Raw genomic sequence first — 23,444 nt, forward strand, 5'->3', positions numbered from 1 at the left:
AGTATTGCTACTTGTGTATAGCTGTTTGTTGTCAGAAGATAAATTATGTGTTTACAATGTGTTGAAATCAAGCTGAATTACTGTACAAGTTAGTACATATTTAATAAATGCAATACAATGTCTGTAGATGGGCCTAGTCCGATTACAATGAAAAGATAAAAGTATGCTTTTGGAAATATTTTTTTTCCGTGTCTTCTAAAATGGTCACTAGTTATAATTTATTGTGTATTAAAAATCTTATATTTTGCATCTCATGTGCCTTCTGTGTATTTATCAGAAAATGCAGTACAGGTTGCAATGATTGTGCTTGTGGACAGATCATCCCTAAATGTGGGTAGTGCCCTGCAACAACATCCCAAATCTCCATCAATATTCTATTCTTGGTATTCATTCTCATGTTGAGCTGCTTGGTGGAAGGTCATTTCATGCAGCTCATTGCCAATAATTTGATTAAAATCTGGCTAGAAATAACCAAACACAAATTTCCTTTTTTTTAATGCTAGGTTCAGTTTAGTTCACACCAACACCCTTTTTAAAAAAAAAAAAAAAAGAGAGAAAAAAAAGGCTTATTTAATGTAAATAAAATACATCTTCAGACGAGGAACAAATACCGTCACAGTAAAAGTTTATTTATTGGTAAAGAAAAACATTTGATGAACACAAATTATATTCTACCAACAGGCCACCTCGATCAATGGTTCACACACTGAAGAAGGGAAGGAAAAAGGTTGAGGCTCACAGTTAACAGTAAAATGGTTCACTATTACACAACACTGATTAGTTTCACATGTTCTTAAATTGGCAAATACCTAAAGCTAACCAACTGTGACAAATTGTTTCAGTTAAAGAGGCCAAATGATGTTCGTCCTGACAGCTGCAGATTTGCAGGGGTTGTTTTCCACACGACGTGCAGAGATTTATGTCAAATCCTGTTAATTTAAGGATTTCTTTATAAAAGAAACCTCCAAAATGACAAGACATTGATCAAAATATTTTAAAAAAATATCCATATTAAATTACTAATCCTGCTTGCAGGTAACATGTCAGTGGTTTAAAAAATTGACAAAATAATCAAGAAGGCTGCAATGTGGAGCAGGCTATTGGGGTTCCAGACCATGGAATGTATGTATCAAGAGATGACCGAGATGTGTCCTACAAAAGGGCCCAAGGTTTAGGGGAGGAAGAAGAAGGGGGGGGGGGGGAGATAAAATGCAGAATTACAAAACATTCCTTCCAATTCCTCAATAAATGTATGACCAGCTTCTCTATCGGTAATGACGTGGTGGGCTATGATGCGGTGGAGGGTGCCTCCTGGGTGGCGGACTATGCCGAGACATGGGATGCCGTGGGGGCGACGGATAGCGCACAGGGGGAGATCCTCTATTATAGAAAGGAGGAGAATAGCGGCCTCTGGATCTGGAACGAGAGCGCGACCGAGGCCAGTTGGAAGCGCCTCTCTCCTCATACACACGAATGTAAGAGGTCTCACCCTATAAAAGAAAGAAGACAAATTACATATACCCATTTCAATGTAATTATAAAGAACAATAAACCCCATTATAACTCACTTGATGTGAACGGAACTCAGTCCGATCCAATCTGCGTAATGCATACTCCATGTCCTCTCTACGGAGAAATTCTACCACGCCTTCTCCATCTCGCTGCACATCTGCAAAACAAACATCTCCTGCTTCTCGCATGTGATCCTTCAGATCCTGCCAGCTCCCAGTTGGGGGCAAACCTGGGGTTGGAAAAGAAAGGCAATACCACAGGGACAAAAAAACCCTCTTGTTTTAGTCTGAATGACAGTTTACGATTACAAGAGTGCAAGATATCGCCATATTCAACGTATAAATGGTCTTGAGGCAGTTTTGTTTCCCTTTTTTAATTATTGTACATCTTTCATATAAGTCATATAAGTCTAAACTGAAACTAAAAGTAGTTGTTGACAAATGGAGACTTGGGAAGAGGTTGGGTTTTGTGTGACGTCCTCGCTAAAAATTAGGGAGGGGGGGGGGGGGGGGGGGGTTAAAGCTCTAACTAATTACTTCAACAAGCTTGGTGTACCTTTTGCTAAGTCTTACTGGTAAAAGATTCTGTAAATATATTACAATTTATGACATTCCTGTTGAACTGGCACTCATCCCAAACGGCTGTAAACATTTAGGATGACCAGTTTATACAGACAAGATCATGACATGATTCACTTTAAGGGTTTGGTGTTGCATAAGAAGTCATACATCAATAAACATCAAATGCATGCACGAACATAGACACATACAAAAAGCACAATGACAAAATTACACCTACCAGTTACTACAGCTGGAGGTCGGGATTATTCAGCCAACATGACCAGTTTCTGTTTGCTTTTCTGTTTTTTCATGACCTTAGAAGCAGACTTGACCTTATCCACTCAGTCTCCTTGACCTTCGGTCCGCCAAGAGAGAAACATATCTGACTACGGCTCAAGATGTCCTCTACTAGTCCCTTTGTCTTTCAGTCCACCATTCGAGAGAGAGACACGTATCTGCCTATGACTCATGAGATCCATCTACCAGTCCCTTGTCCTTCGGTCCGCCAGAAGGGGGAGAGACATGTATCTGCCTAGGGCCCATCTACTAGTCCCTTGTCCTCCATTCCGCCATGAGAGAGAGAGAGACGTGTATCTGCCTAGGACTCATGAGGTCCATCTACCGGTCCCTTGTCCTCCAGTCCGCCAGGAGTGAGAGAGAGAGAGAGAGAGAGAGACATGTATGTCCCTACGACTCGTGAGGTTCATCTACTAGTCCCTGGTCCTCTGGTCCGCCAGGAAAGAGAGAGACACACAAATCTGCCTAGGACTCATGACATCCATTTACTAGTCCCTTGTCCTCCATTCCGCCATGAGAGAGAGAAAGGGAGACATGCTTCTGCCTAGGACTCATGAGATCCATCTACTGGTCCCTTGTCCTCCAGTCCGCCAGGAGAGAGAGAGAGAGAGAGACACACACATCTGCCTAGGACTCCTGAGGTCCATCTACCAGTCCCTTGTCCTCCATTCCGCCATGCGAGAGCGAGACACACATATCTGTCTACGACTTATGAGGTCCATCTAGCATTCCCTTGTCCTTCGGTCCGCCAGAAGGGTGAGAGACACACACATCTGCCTAGATCTCATGAAGTCCCTCTACTGGCCCCTTGTCCTCCAGTCCGCCATGAGAGAGAGAGGTACACACGTATCTGTCTACGACTCACGAGGTCCATCTACAATTCCCTTGTCCTCCAGTCCGCCATGAGAAAGGGGGAAGACATATCTGCCTATGACGCTTATGTTCCTATCAGTCCCTTTGACTTCCAGGCCGCACCGTATGAGATTAATATGAAGTGGCTATGACTCATCGCATCCACCTACCAGTCACTATAACCCGGAATTCAGATCTTCGAGTTGGGGGTCCAAACCTTCCTCTTGGTCCTCCTCCACCACCTCCACCTCCCATTGGTCCAGGTTTACCAGAGGATCGAGGATACTCTACACGTAGCTTGGAGTTCCCATATTCATATCCATTCCTTCCATAGACAGCATCATCTGCATCCCTAAGAGAAGAGAGCAAAGACCTCCTTACCAAAGAACACCTGGTGGACACAGGTTGGACATCCTGTATCCATCCATCCCTTGCTGGCGGTCACTGGACTTGATATTATACCATAAAATGTAGTGTCCAACAAATCGAATGTGATTCGACTTGCCAAATACCATCCAAAAACTCACCGTGGGTCCTCAAATCGGATGAAGGCAAAAGGGACAGTTCCTCTATTGTTCTTCAATTCAATTTCACGAATTTTTCCATATTTGAAGAAGAGATCCTCAATGTCTCTTTCCTGGACATCCATGGGAAGATTCCCCACATAGATGCGACCATCAGACATGGCTGTTAAGTGGGTGGCACTGTTGACAGAGAATGGAGGCATCCGCAGACTTTAAGATCACGTCTTCACTCATTAAAGGCTGGAAGTGGCCTTTATCCTATACCTAGTTCCAAAATTCAGTCCATCCACTGCCAATTCCTATTTTAGATCAAACTAAATCTCTAAACTGGGGATGCAGCCACAAAAATGGTAAATGAGTTCCAGAAAAAAGCAGGCAAAGAACCTTGGATCCAAGTCTGAAAGCTTAAAAATACAGAGTGATCAGTGTTTACATTTTTTTAATAAAGCCCAATATGCTGATGACACTAGAATGATAAACATTATGTGGAGAGTACCTAAAAAGGAACACAAACATTTAGCAATGTAATTACAAATGCCTTCTATAACTGTGTGTAAATAGAAAATATTGAATACAAATGTGAGTGAAAGTTGTACGAGCAGGAAGTGAGCCATGTGATGCCATTGCTGCTTTTTCTGCTATTTTTGGTGTATCCGGCTGTAGAAAATGGAAATTTCTGTAATCACCAATCCATTATGGGATATCTCCAACATGTTGCCATCTACAGTAACTTCTGGTAGCATTTTGTATCTGTGATTCTACTGCAATCAGTTCCAGTGTTTGCTTTGGTGACAATATGAAGTTTAGCTTAAAGCTGGAGTAGGTAATGTTGGGGAGCTAGCAAGATTTGAAAGTGGCACTCTGTCCTGGCTTCTCCCCCTCTGGTTTTGCTCAATGCATGATCCAAGGCTTTCTTATAAGAAATTAACAACTTCATTTTGGTCTGAACGTTTGGATTGGTTAGAGTTTTTACATATTTACAATAAACTGAGGGGTCTAACTTTATTTCTTATTGTTCATGATTACAAAATATATTGACTATTATCTGGGCGAGGAACCACTTCACCCAGAGTAAAAAAAAAAAATAAAAAAAAAATGTCTGTGCAAGATTTAACAGATCTGTGATCAAATTGTCCAGACCTGTGTAATATGTGAAAGATAACTTATGTAATTAATCTAAAGTTTATGACTGAAACCAACAACGGAGAAAGTTTATAAATAGGATACATTAAATATTCTGATATTTGACTGCACCTACCAGTGCACAAATCACCATGTTTTTATTTTCCAGTTTAAAGATATGCAGGTCTTGCATCATGTGTGTGTAATGTAAAGGATATATAGTTACTAAACTGAACAGTTGTATCGGCACTCACATCACAGACCTGGTAAGCAAACACATTATCATGGCATCCTATGATAGTTTCTCTTGTTGTTGCTCGATATCTTGGTTTTAATTATTCTGGGTATGCATTTCTGACCTCATTAGTGCAAAAAAAAAAAAAACCAAACAAAAGAAAAAAAAACTGTGTCCCCGTAAATCCCTTTTCCTTTCAAGCATTTCAGCATGTTTTCTGGAGCAGCACTATTGTCCAAACAGCACTACTATAAATGAATGGAATATACGGTTTACATTAGTAAATGCCAACATGGCGCCTTTTCCCCAAGATGCTCCCTTTCCCTATTATTTACACGTACACTTTCAGTTTTCTAATTAGTAAACTGTATGGCAAGCATGTCTGAAAACACAATCAATCAACATTCGTACCACAATTCCTAAATTAAACATATTATCTGTTCATCGCTGTGGATTATTTTCTGATGAACAAACTCAAGGCATCATAAAAGCACAAGACAAAATTCTAAGAAAGCAGGATTAATCAAGGAGCAATACAATCATGCAAGCAATCTAAAATGAGAAATTGTAAGTTTGAAACTGTGTACAAACAACGAAATAAAGAAAAAAGATGATATACATTTATATATATGACATTACATGTCATTACATGTGACTCTTCGTGGAAATGTGTTAGCTTGACTGACAATGGAATTTTTTTTAATATATATTTCAGAATAAAAGATCATACTTGTTATCAATCCCTTAGTTTAGATGTTTTAAACAACTAAGATTTTCTGACCAAATATGCCGCTTTCCAACTAAATTTTCTTTCCACCAATCCAGTACGCTTTTTTTCTTTGTACTTCGTTCCCAGGCCTACTCGTAATTGCAAACAATTCGTGAACCAACACAACCAGTTTGCTATTTAAAGGGTAATTACGGCAGATTAAAAAGCCGCAGTGTCCTTGATAATATCAATGACTGGAGTTTAATAGTCTGCTGTAATTTCAGGTGCAATAAACTTACTATTAGCCTTTAGCTTAACGCAAATTATTAAGGCTACAACTACAGCGGTTGTCAAGCTAGCACTAGCCAACGAGGCTGGCCATGCAAGTGGTAAAGAGTGTAATCTGTGACGAAAAATTTGTTTTTGTTTTTTTTAAATCCGTGCAGTTCATTGTTGTTTAATTACACGTTCACCGTGCACGAAAGCGTGATACTCAAACCAGCCAATTTCACACAACAGACCAGTCTCTTTGTTAGTGAAATGAGGTTAGCTAGTGCAGCTAAATAGCTTCTGCTGCGACTAAAATGTACCAAATTATTGTAGTAATTTACGATAAAGCCAAAGGGTAACGCATGTCATATGCGTGTAGAAAACAAGATAGCATGCAATAAAAAGTACGATTACCCTTATAAGCAAGTAATTATGCCTTTTGTTGTAGAATTTATGCTACCAGTCCGTGCACCGTGCTGCTTCCGTGTTAGCGATATTGTGGAGGGGCGGTAAACTTCTTCTTCTACATCGTAAATCCGGCAGACAGCAGCCAAGAAGCAGTGTTTTGTTGCCTCCTTCCGTCAATGTAGCATGGATATTTGCTTCCGCCAAGAAATGTTTTTTTTTTTTATGTCTGTCTACCTGTTTGTCTGTATGTTAGCAACTTCTCGCAAAAAAACTACAGGATGAATCTTTATTATCTTTTTTTCTGACGATGAGTCTTTGCCTGACTTATTCCATTTAACTTTGGGAGAGATCCAGATCTCTAGGATTCAGGATTTTTTTTAAATGATTTTTTTTTTTTTATCATTGCGAGATAGAGCTATTCCCAGTATATATACATAAAACTCCAAAATAAATGGTCTGGGTGCTTGGCCACAAAAAAATACAGGAGAATTTCCAAACAGGTTTTACAAATTGTGAATGATAGATCTGAATACTACAGGAAAATAAGGGGACTTTTGAATTTTAATCAATGAAAGACAGCAAGTTTAAATATAAACATGAAACAAACACCACAATTGAGCAAACACACTGTGGATTTGTTATAAATAAATCTAGATGATAGTGTACAGAAATAAAATGAATGTAGGATGATAACATAGGGTGGAAATCACAGTTTGGGTGGAAATGAGCTACATGGTGGAAGTCTGTGCTCTGCTCTGTGCAATATGTTACAACCATAGACTGTAGGCTATGACGCAAACTTAAAAATTGGACAAAGTTTAACTCAGTAACCCTTGAAGCACATCACAGAGAGAGCATACATGAGCTTGGGACATCACAGTAATATTCACAGTAAACAAAACTCATACAGCCACACTGCAAATACATCACATACCCACATACCCCTCATCTCAGCCATGTATTTATAGTCTGAAATCTCAGCCATTCATTTATAGTCTGAAATCGCTCAGTCCGATGAAGGGTCACGGGGGAGCTGGAGCCTATCCCAGCAGTCTTTAGGCGAAAGGCAGGGTACACCCTGGATAGGTCGCCATTCATCGTAGGGCCACACAGAAACAAAAAACCACTCACTCCAGTGGGCAATTTATAGTAACCCATTAACCTAACATGCCTGTCTTTGGACAGTGGGAGGAAGCTGGAGTACCGGGGAGAGAACCCAAAGATACAAGAGGAAAACATGCAAACTCTACACAGAAAGGCCACTGTCCAGGCCTACCTCAGGCAAAGATGAAACCAGCAACCTTCTTACTGTGAGGCCACAGTGCCAACTACTATGCCGCCGTGCAGCCCCAACCATGCACAGTTGGTACTAATTCCTCTTTCAAGCAAAATCTGGTTGCAAGTCATATGACAAACTGTCACAGACTGTAAAAATATTGCAACACAGACTGTTACTGACGTTATGCAACATCCAGCTGGCAGATTCTAAGCAAATAAAAAAATGTTGTAATATATATGGAGATCACTTATCTATCTATCGATCTGTCTGTCTGTCTGTCTGTCTATCTAACTATCTATCTATCTATCTATCTATCTATCTAGAATAAAATAAAATAAAATAAAATAAAATAAAATAAAATAAAATAAAATAAATAGAATAGAATAGAATAGAATAGAATAGAATAGAATAGAATAGAATAGAATAGAATTATTTATCCCCCATGGGGAAATCTGAGTGTTATTTGTGTTAATTTTTTCAGTGACGGGTTGAGGTTGCATTCAGTAAGTTTAACAAATATCTGTTTAACACAAAAATCTAATAAAACGTTAAGAATCACAGTTCCCAGGCAGGACATAAGACACTGCACAAAAGATTGGCAGAGTATAGTTTTTCCTGAAATGGAATGTTGTATATAAATGCTGATGAGAATTTATGTTAATGACCAAAATAAAGATACAAATGGTGCAAAATTCTACATTGAACTACTCCTGTGAGATAACCAAGGACTAGAACTTTAAATGGCTGACTGAATGAGATATTTAAGACATAGACAGTGTACCACGTTTGTGTGATGCAAGTTTTTGAGTTGGCTGTTGTAATTGTTGTGCCAACTTGGAAAAAAGTGTTCCTCGGATATTTTTTGACAAAACTGGATGGAATATTATCAGACCATTTGAAAGAATATTGTCTATGGTATGGCCTTGGTTGGTTGGTTGGAAGCACCAAACATCAGGAACATTTTCTTTTCAAGAAATGTTACAAGACATACTTTCCATGACAGAGTACTGTGCAAGTAGAAATATAAAATAAATGAAGTCATATCACTTTCTGCATACTGTCACAAAATGTGGATTATTTCAACATAGTTGAAATGATTTTGTTTAGAGATTGTAGTGGTTGTAGTTAAATATAACTTTAATGACAAGTGGAGACTTGTGAGCATTTATTATTTTTTATTTGCATGATAAATAACCCCCATAAAATTAGCCTGACAGGCCAGAGGGGAAAAAAACCGCCTCGTATCGCGCGTGCTGTGACACGTGAGAAGCTCCGCCCATCGACCCGAGGCGACATCCAGCTATTTCAGAGCGCGCGTTCATTACACAACATAAACGGCATAGCTAAAAGATCTGTTGCAGTTTGTAGTCACTGTGTGAGTTGAGAAAAAAAATGTCGTACACAAAGTTTGCAGCATCTCTTATACGGGCAAACCCAGGCGGTATCAGCAAACTTCGCATCTCACCGGCAAGATGTCGATCAACTATCGCATCTCCGAAGAGCCAGGAAGAGAAAGAGCAAGACATGGATGCGTGCACCGTGGTGGAGGCTGTGCCGGTCGAACTAATCAGCCAGACCAGAAGTGTTAGAAAACCGCAGTTGAATAAAATTGATATCGACTTCGACAACACACAGGAAGCCTACAAAAGCAAAGGCAACATGGAGCTGATCAGAAGTCTGCTCGTCTTCAAGCTTTGCACAATTGACATCCTCGTTGAAAAAAACAAAGAGGTGAGTTAATTTCTTTTACGCTTTTGCAGGCGAAGAGATGGAAATATGCATAAACTTGTATATGAATAATGAATAAATAGATTAAATAAGTTCTGGTATGATCTTTTTCAGTTGATGGACATGAGCAGGAAGCTGCTTGGTCAGCGCTTGTTTGAGAAGCTGATGAAGATGACCTTCTATGGTCAGTTTGTGGCTGGGGAGGACCACAACTCCATCAAACCTTTAATCCAGAAGAACCAGGCGTTTGGTGTGGGGGCAGTTTTGGACTACAGTGTGGAGGAGGACTTGACTCAAGAGGAGGCAGAGAAAAAGGAAATGGAGTCAGTAATCTCTACATGTGCTTTAGTCATCTGCGTTGTAGGGCCACTAAGGCTTCTTTTGTCACAGTGTATCATTTTCATGCATTGCAGTCTAAAGCAAGCAGTATTTTAAAATTGTAAGTCATTTTATTTATACTACTTTTGCATCAGATTAGGAGCCATTTACACAGGGTTAGGTAAATGATCAAATTCATAAAAAAAAAAAAAAAACAGCTGGGATTTGATTGCTTCTATAGTTAAGGCCAATATAAGTGCACCACAACTATCCATGCCTGGCTGTAATATGAGCAGCACACTGGGAAGATCAGTTGCAGGTATACAAAAAAAAAGTACTGATGAACTAATTGTGAGGATTTTATTTTTAAATCAAATCAAATATAGTTCTTATTTTAGGAAGCACTTTTCATGCAGAGCAACACAAAGTGCTTACATTATAGAAACTAGCCATGCATTTTTATGGTAAGGATATTATGAAGAATCTGGGAAAATTAGCAAACTTGTTTGTTCAGCATCAGTTCTGTAACTGTATATGACTTCATGATTAGTTCAATCTCCATTTTTATTAGACTGTAAGTAAACATCTTATATTCACATCAGTGCTTTTTAAAGGTCACTGGGCTTGGATATTGTAAAGTACACATGATAAGACCCTGCAGTTAATTTTCCCCATGATTTTACTATAGTAGCAGGATTAAAGATGAGCCATAACACAGGTGGAATGGCATATTTATATGCAACACTGACATTTAAGTATGGGTAAAATCCTGGTTGGATAACGTAAGTTTTATACTCTAGTAACTTTTAACGGTGTATTTTTATTTACATTCATAATTTCTAAAATATTCTAGTGGGCTGTACTTTGATATCGGTTAGTTCTTATTTTATCATCTGGGCTATGGCTTCTGTTATGCTTCCTATTAAAGTCACCTGAGTTCTGTAATGTATAGTTAGTTTGGCCCTCATAAAACACTATCAATGTGTTCTGTTTATTTCCAAGTATCCAAACAGCACTTGTCCTCTATTGGTTGGCTAGGAGACACACCTCTCTTCTGATTGGTTGAGCGGGGGGTTCAGCTGGAGGAGTGGAAAAGATGAGAAAGCTCCAAACCCTTCACTAAAATGCTGGGTCATTTTATTAAACAGGCACAAGAGAGTGTTGTGCAATACCCTGTGCAGGAAGCAAACATTTCTTTATCTATTAAATGTAATTTTATAAACCATTACATCATTTTCTGATTAAGATTTTCATTCATTTTGTTAGTAGTCTACTCTCTTTCAAAATATAGTTTGATAACATATGACTCTAAAATGAATACACTTTTCTGACATGACTAGAGCAGGGTGTTGCCATCAGAACAGCATAAGGGTTCAGCATGACTTGTTAAAAGACAAACACAAGCTTTTTTATTACATGCAACTTTTTATCTTTAACAATCTAAGTTTTATGTTGCAGTAGAAAAAAAAAACTAAATGAATTTTATGTCATACCTTTATCAAGAAATTTTGGCAAATTTCTTGATATATGATGCCATAACAGTAACATGAGATGTTATATAACTAAGAAATGACTGTTTTATTTGTTTTTGGAAAAGGTAACCATGACAGATGGATTTTTTTTTTTACTGTTCTGTCTCTTTCTCTTTTAGTTCATGTGTTTCTGAGGCAGAGAAAGAAAGTCCAGGTATGAACTTTGAATAAAAAAATCTGGAGATATATATTTGTTTTAATTGTAAGTTTTGTAACATATTGGATTTTGCTTCATGGATTAAAGAGCTGCTGTGCAGTTGACAACCTAAACTACTGGCTTGCTTGGTTGTCCAGTTGGTTGACCTGACTGCAATTTAAGTCCAAGCTTTGCCATGGTTGGTATGCCAGTATGTTCTGTGACTATGTCAGAGGACTGGATAGCGCTGGTTATGGCTGGAACTCACAAGATATCAAATTTCCAGCAATGGTTAGTCCATTGACATGAAGCTTGGTTCATGCAGTTCAGGTTTATGATGCAATCCTAATGGATTCTGTGGAGAACATGATTTTCATAAAACTTATCTGGCGGTTGTATCAAAGATAACTGAAGTTCCACGATGATATTGTTGGGAAGTAACTATTTTTTGGGTTTTATTTAAGAACTACTTTCCATTTCATTAAGATGCCTTGTAAGCATCTACAAAAAACAGCTATAATTACTTTCTTCTCTTCAGGGGCTGATCATCGTGAGAAGAAGTACAAGGCCCATCGTCAGTTTGGGGACAGGCGTGGGGGAGTTATCAGTGCTCGCACCTACTTCTATGCTGACGAAGCCAAATGTGACAACCAAATGGAGACATTCATAAACTGCATTAAAGCTTCCGGTAAGTGCATTTCTCAGGAAGCTATTAAAAAACAAACAAGAAGCATTAAAATGGCAATAAATATTTAAAAAAACAAAAAAAAAAACTGTTTAATGAATTGTAGCCACAAACAGCTTCCTGAAAACATTTTCTTAATTTCAGGTGGAGCTTCCACAGATGGATTTTCTGCCATCAAAATGACTGCACTAGGACGCCCGCAGTTCCTTGTAAGATTATCTTCACAAGTTCCAAGTATTACCTTGAAGTTTATGTGATAAAATTTACACTGTTATAAATTGTATCAATTTGGTGATAACAGGTTTTTGTAATTATTCTTGTGCAGTAGGTTTTTATTGAAGGAAAATAGAAAAATAAGTAAGTTTTGACTGCGGGTTCCGTTTTTGTTTCGAGCTTTAATGTAAGCGTTGCTTCACTTTCTGTAGTAAGACAATAATTTTTCAACTGTTAATTTCATCTCAATCAGTATCACAAATGCAGTTTATGGAAGCTGAATATTTCATGTTTTGTTCTGTGTTTGAACAGCTTCAGTTTTCAGAGGTTCTGGTTAAATGGAGAAGATTCTTTAACTTCCTTGCAGCACAACAGGGAAAATCTGACATGACTGTTTTGGAACAAAAGCTGGAACTGGAGCAGCTCAAGGTTTGTCAAGTCTTCAGTGTAATTCATGCATGCTAATGGAAAGCTGGTTTCTGATTGGTTATAAGATATTAATGCATGCTCCTGATTTCAAAACTATTTGAGTTCATTTATTTATGAAGTGAATTTTATTTATTTGCTTATTTATTTATTTATTTATTATCATTGTTAAAATGTGTTCCTGTAGGAAAATTTGGCTCAGCTGGGAGTTGGAGCCAAAGATGACATTGAGAACTGGTTTACGGGAGAGAAGCTGGGTTTGTCAGGGTACGTTGGTCACTCACTCAATGTGGTTTTGTACCGATACTGGCTTTAGTAATCTGGATACAATCTTTTACGTCTTGAGAGTTTTTGCCTCTGTATTGAATTTTTCCCTTTACATTATTTCCAGAACGATAGATCTGCTGGACTGGAACAGCTTGATAAATGATACAACAAAAATCTTCAATCTGCTTATGGTGCCAAATCTTGAGGTAAGGTGTACAAGTAGCATCAACAGTTTGGCCAAAATCATTAGTAGTGATGTCTATTTACGGTTGGCTGTTACAGTCTGAATGTGGCAGTCCTGATCCAGAAATGTACATAAAACTAGACAGTGAAAGTGAAACTAATTTTAATAGAAAGAAGTGAGTAAGTGACATTATCTTAGCCTCATTATTTTATGGGAACAAGTTGGACCAAACTTATTAGTTACAGAAACAGATCTACTTCTCAAAAGACAAGAACTGGAAGTGCTTTCTAAATTCCTCTTATCATTTAGTAGTTTTTCAGATTATAATATGAAGTATTCACAAAAAACATGACAGTCTGAAAACAACTGACTACTTCCCTGCCGGTTACAAATTGTTTATTTGGTTTATTTTGCGAATAAACAAAGCTAATACCACTAAGTCTACTTTTTTGTTTTGGTTTTGTAGACTGGTCAACTGGAACCTTTGCTGAACAAGTTTACAGCAGAGGAAGAGAGACAGATGAAGAGAATGCTGCAGAGAGTGGACATTCTGGCAAAGGTGGGGCCACCACAAATATTAGTTATCTAACATGCATACTTTCTGTTTCCCCCAGAACACTTTAAAGAAATAAAAAAATGATGTACTGTGAAATGGCACTGCATGTTAGGACTGCTTGTTTGCTTTGGAATCAGTTGGATTGCTTCGGCTGACGGGGGATGGAAAGTGATAAGATATGCCTTCAGATGTGCTGTGCTTATTTTTTACTCTCCATAATTTCTTTTCCTTTTTATCAACATTTGAAACAAATAACCCTTTCATGCATGAATTAATAAAAACAATGCAACATTTTTTCAATACAATCTTTTACGTCTGCAGGCATATGCAATGATACTTTTGTTTTCTTTATTAGTGATATTTAGAATTAATCATAATTTATTTTAATGTATTCTATAAAATATTTATAAAGTAATATACAATCATAAATATGTAAATCTATAAAATATAGCAGTATAATTTTCTTTTCATATTTATCACAACAACAAACTTGTGTAACTACGTTATGTTCAATTATATCATATATTTATTTGTTCTCTAGTGAGTGGAAACATATTGGATGACTCATTACATCCACTGAAGTGGTTTATTTACTAAAATACCATCTTCAATCATGAATCTGCAAGAAAAAATCTTATAAATAGGTGTCCACTACAGGGCCACTAAGGGTTAATCATGTTAAATTCAAAGGTGCTTTTGCAGTTTTGGAAGAACCAGTGCTGATATGCTCTTTGTGTGTCTCAGCATGCTCTAGAGAACGGGGTGAGGTTGATGGTGGATGCCGAGCAGACGTACTTCCAACCAGCTATTAGTCGTCTGACCCTGGAGATGCAGAGGAAATTTAACAGAGAAAAGCCAGTGATTTTCAACACTTACCAGTGTTACCTCAAGGTGAATCAACAGATCCTTTATCAGTTACCATGATGTGCTTTAACACTAATGAATCATCATGTTTGTTTCTTTGTCCGTTAGGAAGCGTATGACAATGTAGCTGTGGATGTTGAGCTGTCCCGAAGAGAAGCCTGGTACTTTGGGGCCAAACTTGTCCGTGGAGCATACATGTACCAAGAAAGGGCCAGGGCTCAGGAGATCGGCTATGAAGATCCAATAAACCCAGACTATGAAGCCACCAACAGGATGTATCATAAGTAAGTCAGGAATTATTGTCAATATCCTTTTGTTTAAGCCAAAGACAGTTTAAATTCTGACCATCTGCTGTTTTATTTGTCCAGATGTTTGGAGTATGTGCTGGAGGAGATTGAACACAGCAGGAAAGCAAATGTCATGGTTGCTTCTCACAACGAGGACACAGTGAAGTTCACCCTCGAGAAGTACGTTTTATCGCAGACGTGCATTTAAATAGCAAAGTTTTTTTGTTTTATAAATGTTTATAATGAAACTAGATCCGGTTTCTGTTTGAACATACAGAAAAGCTTCAAAGCTTTCATTCATAAAGGATTAACCACATTGGATTTAAGTATTGCCTTGAACATATTCCTTTTAAACTTTCCAAAGCAATTATGTGGTTTTCCAAATGAGATTACCACAACAATGGTGGAATAATACACTCAAACATCCAGTTATGTAACAACCCTTTTTACAATTTTTCTGTTTTTCAGGATGAATGAAATGGGCCTCTTGCCCACTGACAATAAGGTTTATTTTGGACAGCTCCTCGGCATGTGTGACCAGATCAGCTTCCCGCTAGGTATGTTTTACTCAGCTCGGTTACTTAAAGCAAATAACATGTTATGAAATCAGGGAGGCTTTCGTCATGGGGTCAGGTGGCCACAGTGGCTCCACTCAACCATAGACACTGCAGATGTCAGCCTTTTCCAGAACCAGGCAGCACTGGTCTATCTGTAGATGTGTAATGTGAAAACAGGAGGGGGGTGGGGTCGTTGGGGGTAAGCTGTCAGGTTGAACATGAATATATATCCACATCATTACCAGTGACACCAGGTCAACACGGTGTTATACTGTGTAAGGTATTTGCATGTCCATGGTGTGTATGGCAGTGTACAACATATATTTGTATATTCCCTCATGTAAAGCATTCCACTTAAAATAATCAAGACACAGAAAATTGTACAGGTGTCAAAGGCCCTGAACTTCGGTGTCAAGACTCCTGAAAAAAGACCAGTCAGACCGTTTGGAATAACATACATTTATACATTAGTGTCATCTTAAACCCTCTTCCAACATGCAGAGCACTCAGTTAAACATAACGTGTCACCAGAAAAACTCCTTTGGCGTTGAAGCAGTAATGCAGTCTGGTGAAGCCAAATGAATATTTGTGCATCTTGTTCAGAACAATCCGGTTCTGAACTGCTGATGTCACCTGAACAAAAAGCCGAACTCTGCAACAGTGGGCCTTCAATGAAATTAGATTCTCAGGAGTATTTTTTCCCATTTTTAGCCAAATAATTTGAGACCAAAGATCCTGCTTGATGTTTGCTACAGTTTACAATTGGCTGTTTCTCTTCACATCCCACAAAGATATTAATCCCCAGGTAAAGTTAAAGATTAGTCTTAATTTGGTAAAAACTATCTTTGCTACTGCAGTTAAAAAACAAAACAAACAACTAAAAGCACTGAGCACAGACCTCTGCCAAGCAGCTCATTTCCACCCATATTGGGATTTCCATCCTATGTTGCAGTGCTACATTCATTTAATATGGATACACTATTAGACTCATTGATAATGTGAAGTTTGTTGCATATTTTTATCTGAATTTGTTGTCTTGCAGTGATTCCTGTTTTACATCATAGTTTCCAGAATTTTGCAGGCATCCAGATCTTTCTTTGATATTTGGTAAAACCTGTTGGAAACTTCTTCTGTAATTTTTAGTCAAGCACCCTGAGAATTTACTGTAGAGTTATATACATATATATTGAAAACAGCCCTATCCTCACAATGATAAATAATCCCTCAAAAAAATATCTGGATCCAGGTAGTTTTGGATCACTCCCAAAACTTAATGGAATAAAAGTTAGACAAAGACCAATTAACTGGGAAAAAATCATAAAAATGCAGGCAGTAGTTTTTTGCATAAAGTTGCGAACAAACAGACAAACCATTTCCAACATAACCAGTAAAAACAACTGCAGCCACCTCCTTAAACCAGCAACAACAACATAAGTAAGAAGCCAGTCAGTTTTTATAACACAGACCAAATTAAATAATCTAGTATGAACTGGATATTTTCTGGTGAACCAAACTACTTGTGGCATGCTTTACACAAATACAGAAATATCAGTAGTTCCGTTAAAATGTTGTTTAACTTAACTCTGTGTATGTCGAAAATATCACTTTTTTATGTGCCACATATTTGAAAAAGACATCAATATAATATTAATTCCTACTTATTTAAACACTTCATATTAAAAACAAATTGCTGCCTCATTTAAATTTGCTGCAGAATGACAATCCTCCATTTGTTTTGCTGTGATTAAGATCATGTTGGCAAATACAGGCATGGTGGTTACAGTTTAAATGACTTAAAAACATATTTATATATTTGTGTTTCAAACAGGTCAAGCAGGTTTTCCAGTTTACAAGTATGTTCCTTACGGCCCCGTCAATGAGGTGATTCCATATCTGTCCCGCCGTGCTCAAGAAAACCGGGGCTTCATGAAGGGATCCCAGAGAGAGCGCAGCTTGTTGTGGAAGGAGCTGAGACGAAGGTTGTTGGGTGGGCAGATTGTCTACACGCCAGTCTACTGAGTGGCAGGACCACGATATAAAGACTTTATGATATGTCTCTAACCATTCCACTATATTTTAGTGCACCACTATCTACTAGCTGCTCTTTGTAGTGGAGGGTCAACGTCTCTTGTTAAGGTTGGTGAGATAATCTACTAGCAAGAAATGCATTTATGTTGTACTGACTGGCATTTCAGTGGGCTGCTGATGAAAACATTTGTTTTGTTTTTAGATTCTGATGCAATAAAGTAGTTTTTAAAACATTGTTTTATCAGAACATTAAATCAGTTCATGCACTTCTGCTATAAGCAGTGATTGATAGAATTTAGTTGTGTTTTAATGAGTTTACTTTTACATATAGAAAACACAAAAATTGGATCTTTCTTTTTTTAGTTTTTTTAAATAAAATTTATTTATGTTTCCAAATCCTTTGTACAAGAAGAGTGGAAGAAGAGTATATTGTGTATGTTTAATTGCCAAAAGTGACTGTTTTACGTAAAAATATTTTGGTGTGTTACTCCAATTAAATTCTTTGTATACTTTTCAGCAAACTCTAGTGCCTTGTGATTTTTTTTTTTTGACAAAAATAACTGGAGGCAATCAAATCCTTTGTAACTTGGTTGTTTTTATGACTGTAAACCACTCCATGGGGGTCACAGTGTTTTAATTAGCATGTTAATTGTTGATCTCCTGCATTGCTGTATTTACTAGACACTGTGCAGAATAATTAAAATGATGTGACAAAAGTGATTTGTGCCGTTTCTTTTTCTTTTTTTTTTTTCCTTTTAATAATCAGTATTGGTTTTAATCTATCATTTCATCAGTTAACAGCACAAATTTCTCAAAGAGTAGGTGAAATGGAAACTTGTGCATTGGATGTTGACACACTGGTCCATTTCAGTGAAGATTTATGCCTCACTGCTTAAATTGTTGACACATGCCTGATGATCATAATAATTCTCTGAAATAAAGAGATCTTTTCATCAAGCAGTGACAGCAGCTGTTCAGTGCAGGAAAATAGGAACCTCTGTTCTAACATGTTCTAGAAACACGGGGTGGTTCAAGAAGCTTCACCCAACTCTTCTGAGAAACACCTGCAATGTTGCATACTCTGTGCAAAATGTGAAACTAAAAACTCTTTGTTACTGTGTATGTGTGTGTGTGTATGTTGTGTAGTTGTTGCCCTCTGAAAGGCAATATCTGCTTTAATCCTTTTTTCCAAATGTAGCATTAAAAACATAAATAATATTTAGTGCTGTATTATAAATGTGGCATTACATTGAGAACAAGAACTCCATTAAATGTCTAACTTTCTAATGTTACCACATAATTTATTATCTTATGACTTATAATTCCTGTCAGTGACACTGTGTTAAAATCAAACATCAGTTAACAAGGTTAACAGGCATTTTACAGTTTTTGATGTGGATTTAATTTGATTTAAACAAAGATTATTCAAGCACAGTAATTTTCTAAGCTTTGATAAGAAATTTGTTATTGTAGAAAACATTATTTTCCCCCCACTTTAAAATCAATTTTGAATGTTCAGTTTTGAGTTGTGGATGATTAAATAAAGTTTATTTGAATGAGACTGATTTGTTTTACTCTTTTTGGGACATGAGCTGAGCTTAAGACTATCAAGCTGTTTTCAATATTTAATTTGTTTGAATATCTCTGCCTTAAAATTCAGCAAACCACAGTTCCTGCCACTATGTGCAACATTCTGCAACCACACTATAACCTTGGTCTTGTCCTGAAGTGAAGCAAATCATCTGACTGTCCTCTGACGTCGTTCACTGACGGTGTGTTAGCTTTGTTCCCACACACACTTTGTTCCCACATGCCAGATCTCTCTGTCCTGATGAAATGAGAACTGTTTGGACATGGGAAGATGAGTTATCAGCTCAGGTAGCACTTGTACTCAGTCAGTTATTGAATCAGGAAGAACCACCACTCTGCCCCAAATTACCCAGTTAGGCTGAGACCAGACACAAGCAGTGTACAGGACATTATATTTAATGTTGTGACACTTTCAACCAAACAATTTGAGTTACATGCTAGAGATTTGTACAGTTCAGTTTTTGCTGAGACAAATTCATAAGTACATTTACTTTTGATTTAATCAAATTGTTTGAATGCTACTGCAGTTAATGAAGTTATTCTATTTTTGTGTCACATATGTCACTTGCAGCCATCAGATGGTGCTCACACAGAGGACTGTAATTATGTGATAACATCCATTTTTAAGTCTCATACAGTCTTGTCATGTAACTTGACTCATAGACTTATTATACTAGACACAATTAGTGTTTAAAACAATAATGTCTTCAGTTATTCATATTAGATCTTGTTGCATCTTTGTGATATAACTTAACTAATATAATTTGTAGTTCAAAAACACTTTCGCACAAAAATGAATCCATAATAAATGATGAGTTTAAAATAACACCACTCTTTGCAATACTTTATAAACCTTTTGATAAGTTGTCATTGATTATAAAGATTTATAAAGAGCTTTCTGAGCCATTATTGGCACATTATAATATACCATGGTTGGATTTTAAGAGCATTTTTTAACAAACATTTAACATTTTAACAAAGGGAGAAATTAGCAGGCTACAGCATATTATATATATATATATATATATATATATAAGCGACTGGAAGCCAATGATTCACTGTGGCGACCCTTTCAGGAGAAAAAGCAGAAAGACAAACACCAACATTCAACGTACTGAATTTCATATTTACCCCATGAAGCAATAAAATAAACCAGGATAACATGTATTTGTTGAAAATATTTCAATTGCTTTATTACTGTTGATCTAAACGGTCACATCAATGTGCAACAATAAAGTATTACAGCATCTAAAACTGCAATAAAAAATCAGTTAAATAAATAGGAACTGACACATATGTTCTCTAAATGAAAATAAATACAAATCTGCAAAAACAGACTGTCAATTATCCATCCATTTTCTTAACTGCTTGATCTAATTCAGCGTGAGAGGAAGATGGTGCCGATGCCAGCAATCATTGGGCCAAAGGCAGGGGCACAAATTAGCAGTAGAGTGTGGAGCGAATAGAAGCACTTCACCAGAAGTGCTGTTTATAAAATGGTTATGTAATACAGTTTTTGTATGTTAATATATATTTCAATATATATTATTAAATGCATGTTTGAATCGTGACTCAAATATGTAAATAATCTGTTACACAATCAACAACAACAATAAGAAGAAATATCTATCTATCTATCTATCTATCTATCTATCTATCTATCTATCTATCTATCTATCTATCTATCTATCTATCTATCTATCTATCTATCTATCTATCTATCTATCTATCTGTCTATCTCTATATGTGTGTGTGTGTATATATACTGCTCTTGGGGGCCCCCTAGTGATGATTAGTAACAACGACATTTTTCAGCCCACCATGAGGTCTGCTCTCGCTTCTTAAATTTCCTTAACTGCCAAAGGTTTAATTGTTTTTTTTTTTATCCCCTTTAAATTATGTAAATATTCCAACATATCATGTTTATGTACTTTCCCTTTCTTTTTTATACAGTATATTTCCTTTTAAAACAAGATCAGTACCCCTTGTTGATTTGAAAAGTGCTACTGAATACAAATAAAGTTTTACTTATGTTACTTAGTTAAAACAAGAAGAAATACTCTGGTTTTTCTGCTGCTTGTTGAAAATGGAAACTTTTAAGACCCATAGGCATGTTTCAAGTGTCAACATGAGGGCTTGTTGTTGCAAGTGTTCTTTTTCTTATCTGTATTCATCCTTTGTCTCGCATAGCGAGTGGTATCTCACCTATATCTCTTTTCAACCTCTACTTTTTAACACTGCAAGGACTATAGGTTGCTTTTAATCCGGACAAGAGCAGTGCTACAGGGGATGAGAGAGGTAAGGAGGTATCTATTGGGTATAGAAATGGTGACAGCATGTATCATGTTTGTATGTGTCATGTAGGTGCCTACTGGTTAAATAAGCGCCAGTGAGAGTGTTAAACGCTTATATTTTTCTGTGATTATTTTCTCAGGTTTGCATTTGGCCTTAAACCATGTTTTGCATTAAAACAAGTAAATGCAAAGCTGTGGTACGAGGGCTGATTCTATTGGCTTTATTATCCAATGTAGTACTGGTACTCTACTGCTTGACAAATCCAGGCCAAGGGAATATTAGGTAAATATTCAAAACCAAGCATTACTCATTAATGAAAGTCAAATTGCTTAATTATGCTGTATTTTACTTACAGCGAACGACAAGAAGACACATGCCCTCTCAGCATTGCAAAATCAGTGAAGACAAGTTCAGCAGTGCTCTCACAGAGCTTTAAATCTAAGGTGGAGTGTTCTCCCAAAGTGAACATCATGTTCATGAAGACCCATAAAACTGCAAGCAGCACCATCCTCAACATCCTCTTCAGATTTGGAGAAAAACACAAGCTCAAGTTTGCCTTTCCTGATGGACGCAATGACTTTTTCTACCCTTCGCCATTCCAGTGCTCCCAGGTGAAGGATTACAGGCCAGGCAAGTGTTTCAACATTGTTTGCAACCACATGCGCTTCGATCACCAAGAAGTGGCTAAACTCCTTCCTCCAGATGCTGTGTTCTTCACCATCTTACGCGACCCGGTGGATCTCTTTGAGTCGTCCTTCCATTACTACCACATGGCAATACCTCTCACATGGAACATTGATGGGGAAGACAAACTGGCAGAGTTTCTGAAGAGTCCTCTAGTCTATTACAATCCAAATGCTTTTAACTCATTCTATCTTAAAAATTTGCTCTTTTTTGACTTTGGTTTTGATAACAACCTTGAAAGTGATGATCCTCGTGTCATGCAAAACATCCATCATTTATCAAAACAGTTTCATCTGGTCCTCATTGCGGAGTATTTTGAAGAGTCTTTGATTCTGCTGAAGGATTTACTCTGCTTGAAAATGGATGACATCTTGTATTTTAAGCTTAATGCTCGCAAGAGCTCGTCTGTATCTCAGCTGGGGCCTGAGATGAGAGCCAAAGCTTTACACTGGAACGGGGCTGACTGGAGACTCTATCAGCACTTTAATGCAACTTTCTGGGCCAAAGTAGATGCTTATGGGAGAGAAAGAATGAATCAGGAAGTAGAAGAGCTGAGAAAAAGAAATGATAAGATGACTGACATCTGTATTGAAGGTGGATGTGCTGTTGAAGCCAAAAACATAAATAACAGACAGTTTTTGCCTTGGCAACCATTTGGAGAAAAATTCATCATGGGTTACAATATAAACAAAGATATTAATCCTAAATTCAAGAAACTTTGTGAAAAAATGCTCACACCTGAAATACAGTACTTAGCAGACTTGGGGGTAAGCCTGTGGCTTACTAAACTGTGGGGTTGGTTAAATGATAAGATTTATTAACTTACTTCCTATCATTTTTACAACTTGAATTTAATATGCACCAAACAGGGATACCAAACAGGGCTCTGCCAAGGTGAGAACAGAGTTTGAGATACTTGTCGCTATTATAAAGCTTGTCCAAAATGTGCATGGATGAATTTTTTTTTAAAAAAGTGGTAAAACAAACAACTACAATTAAATGCCTATGGTCTCTGTATGCTATTAACTAGACTGTGTACATACTTATTTCTTGAAAATCTTAGCTGCATAGTTATGCTAACTTTTCATTGACATTGCTCTCAAACTGGGTTTGAGTATACTATGTCAACAGTAATACTCTCAGCATAAAATCTGTCAGATTTTTGTAGTTGATATCAGTCTTTTATTATATTAAAAAATTTAAAAAAAAAAAAAATCTTCCATTTATTGTTTTTCTTTTAAGTTAGAAGCACAGTTTAGTGGGTGAGTTGAACTTTCTGTTGATGTCACAATAAAGCCAGAATGTGAAGTCTCTGACAAGAAGATA

General features: G+C 37.2%; 3 protein-coding genes across 3 annotated transcripts; 2 read left to right on the top strand and 1 right to left on the bottom strand.

Moving 5' to 3' along the window:
* Positions 1-614: 614 nt before the first annotated feature.
* srsf9 (serine and arginine rich splicing factor 9) lies at positions 615-6,584 on the bottom strand. The gene is made up of 4 exons (XM_079257100.1): positions 3,749-6,584; positions 3,392-3,573; positions 1,569-1,741; positions 615-1,490 (listed from the first exon to the last, which is right to left on the bottom strand). The coding sequence occupies exons 1-4, from the start codon at positions 3,946-3,948 to the stop codon at positions 1,266-1,268; spliced, it is 780 nt and encodes a 259-aa protein (XP_079113226.1). The 5' UTR covers positions 3,949-6,584; the 3' UTR covers positions 615-1,265.
* A 2,515-nt stretch (positions 6,585-9,099) lies between these two features.
* prodha (proline dehydrogenase (oxidase) 1a) lies at positions 9,100-18,256 on the top strand. The gene is made up of 14 exons (XM_079256843.1): positions 9,100-9,499; positions 9,611-9,819; positions 11,466-11,500; positions 12,021-12,170; positions 12,312-12,376; positions 12,693-12,809; positions 12,994-13,073; positions 13,198-13,279; positions 13,724-13,816; positions 14,558-14,704; positions 14,786-14,961; positions 15,046-15,144; positions 15,433-15,521; positions 17,350-18,256. Exons 1-14 carry the CDS (start codon positions 9,161-9,163, stop codon positions 17,538-17,540), a joined length of 1,872 nt encoding a protein of 623 aa, XP_079112969.1. The 5' UTR covers positions 9,100-9,160; the 3' UTR covers positions 17,541-18,256.
* A 3,338-nt stretch (positions 18,257-21,594) lies between these two features.
* Positions 21,595-22,939, top strand: gal3st1b (galactose-3-O-sulfotransferase 1b; the record flags this gene model as incomplete). The annotated part of the gene is made up of 2 exons (XM_079256282.1): positions 21,595-21,716; positions 21,790-22,939. The coding sequence occupies 2 exons, from the start codon at positions 21,595-21,597 to the stop codon at positions 22,937-22,939; spliced, it is 1,272 nt and encodes a 423-aa protein (XP_079112408.1).
* Between the last annotated feature and the right edge of the window lie 505 nt (positions 22,940-23,444).

Source organism: Telmatherina bonti (genome assembly GCF_933228915.1).
Source record: "Telmatherina bonti genome assembly, chromosome: 17".
In the NCBI taxonomy this organism is placed as follows: domain Eukaryota; kingdom Metazoa; phylum Chordata; class Actinopteri; order Atheriniformes; family Telmatherinidae; genus Telmatherina; species Telmatherina bonti.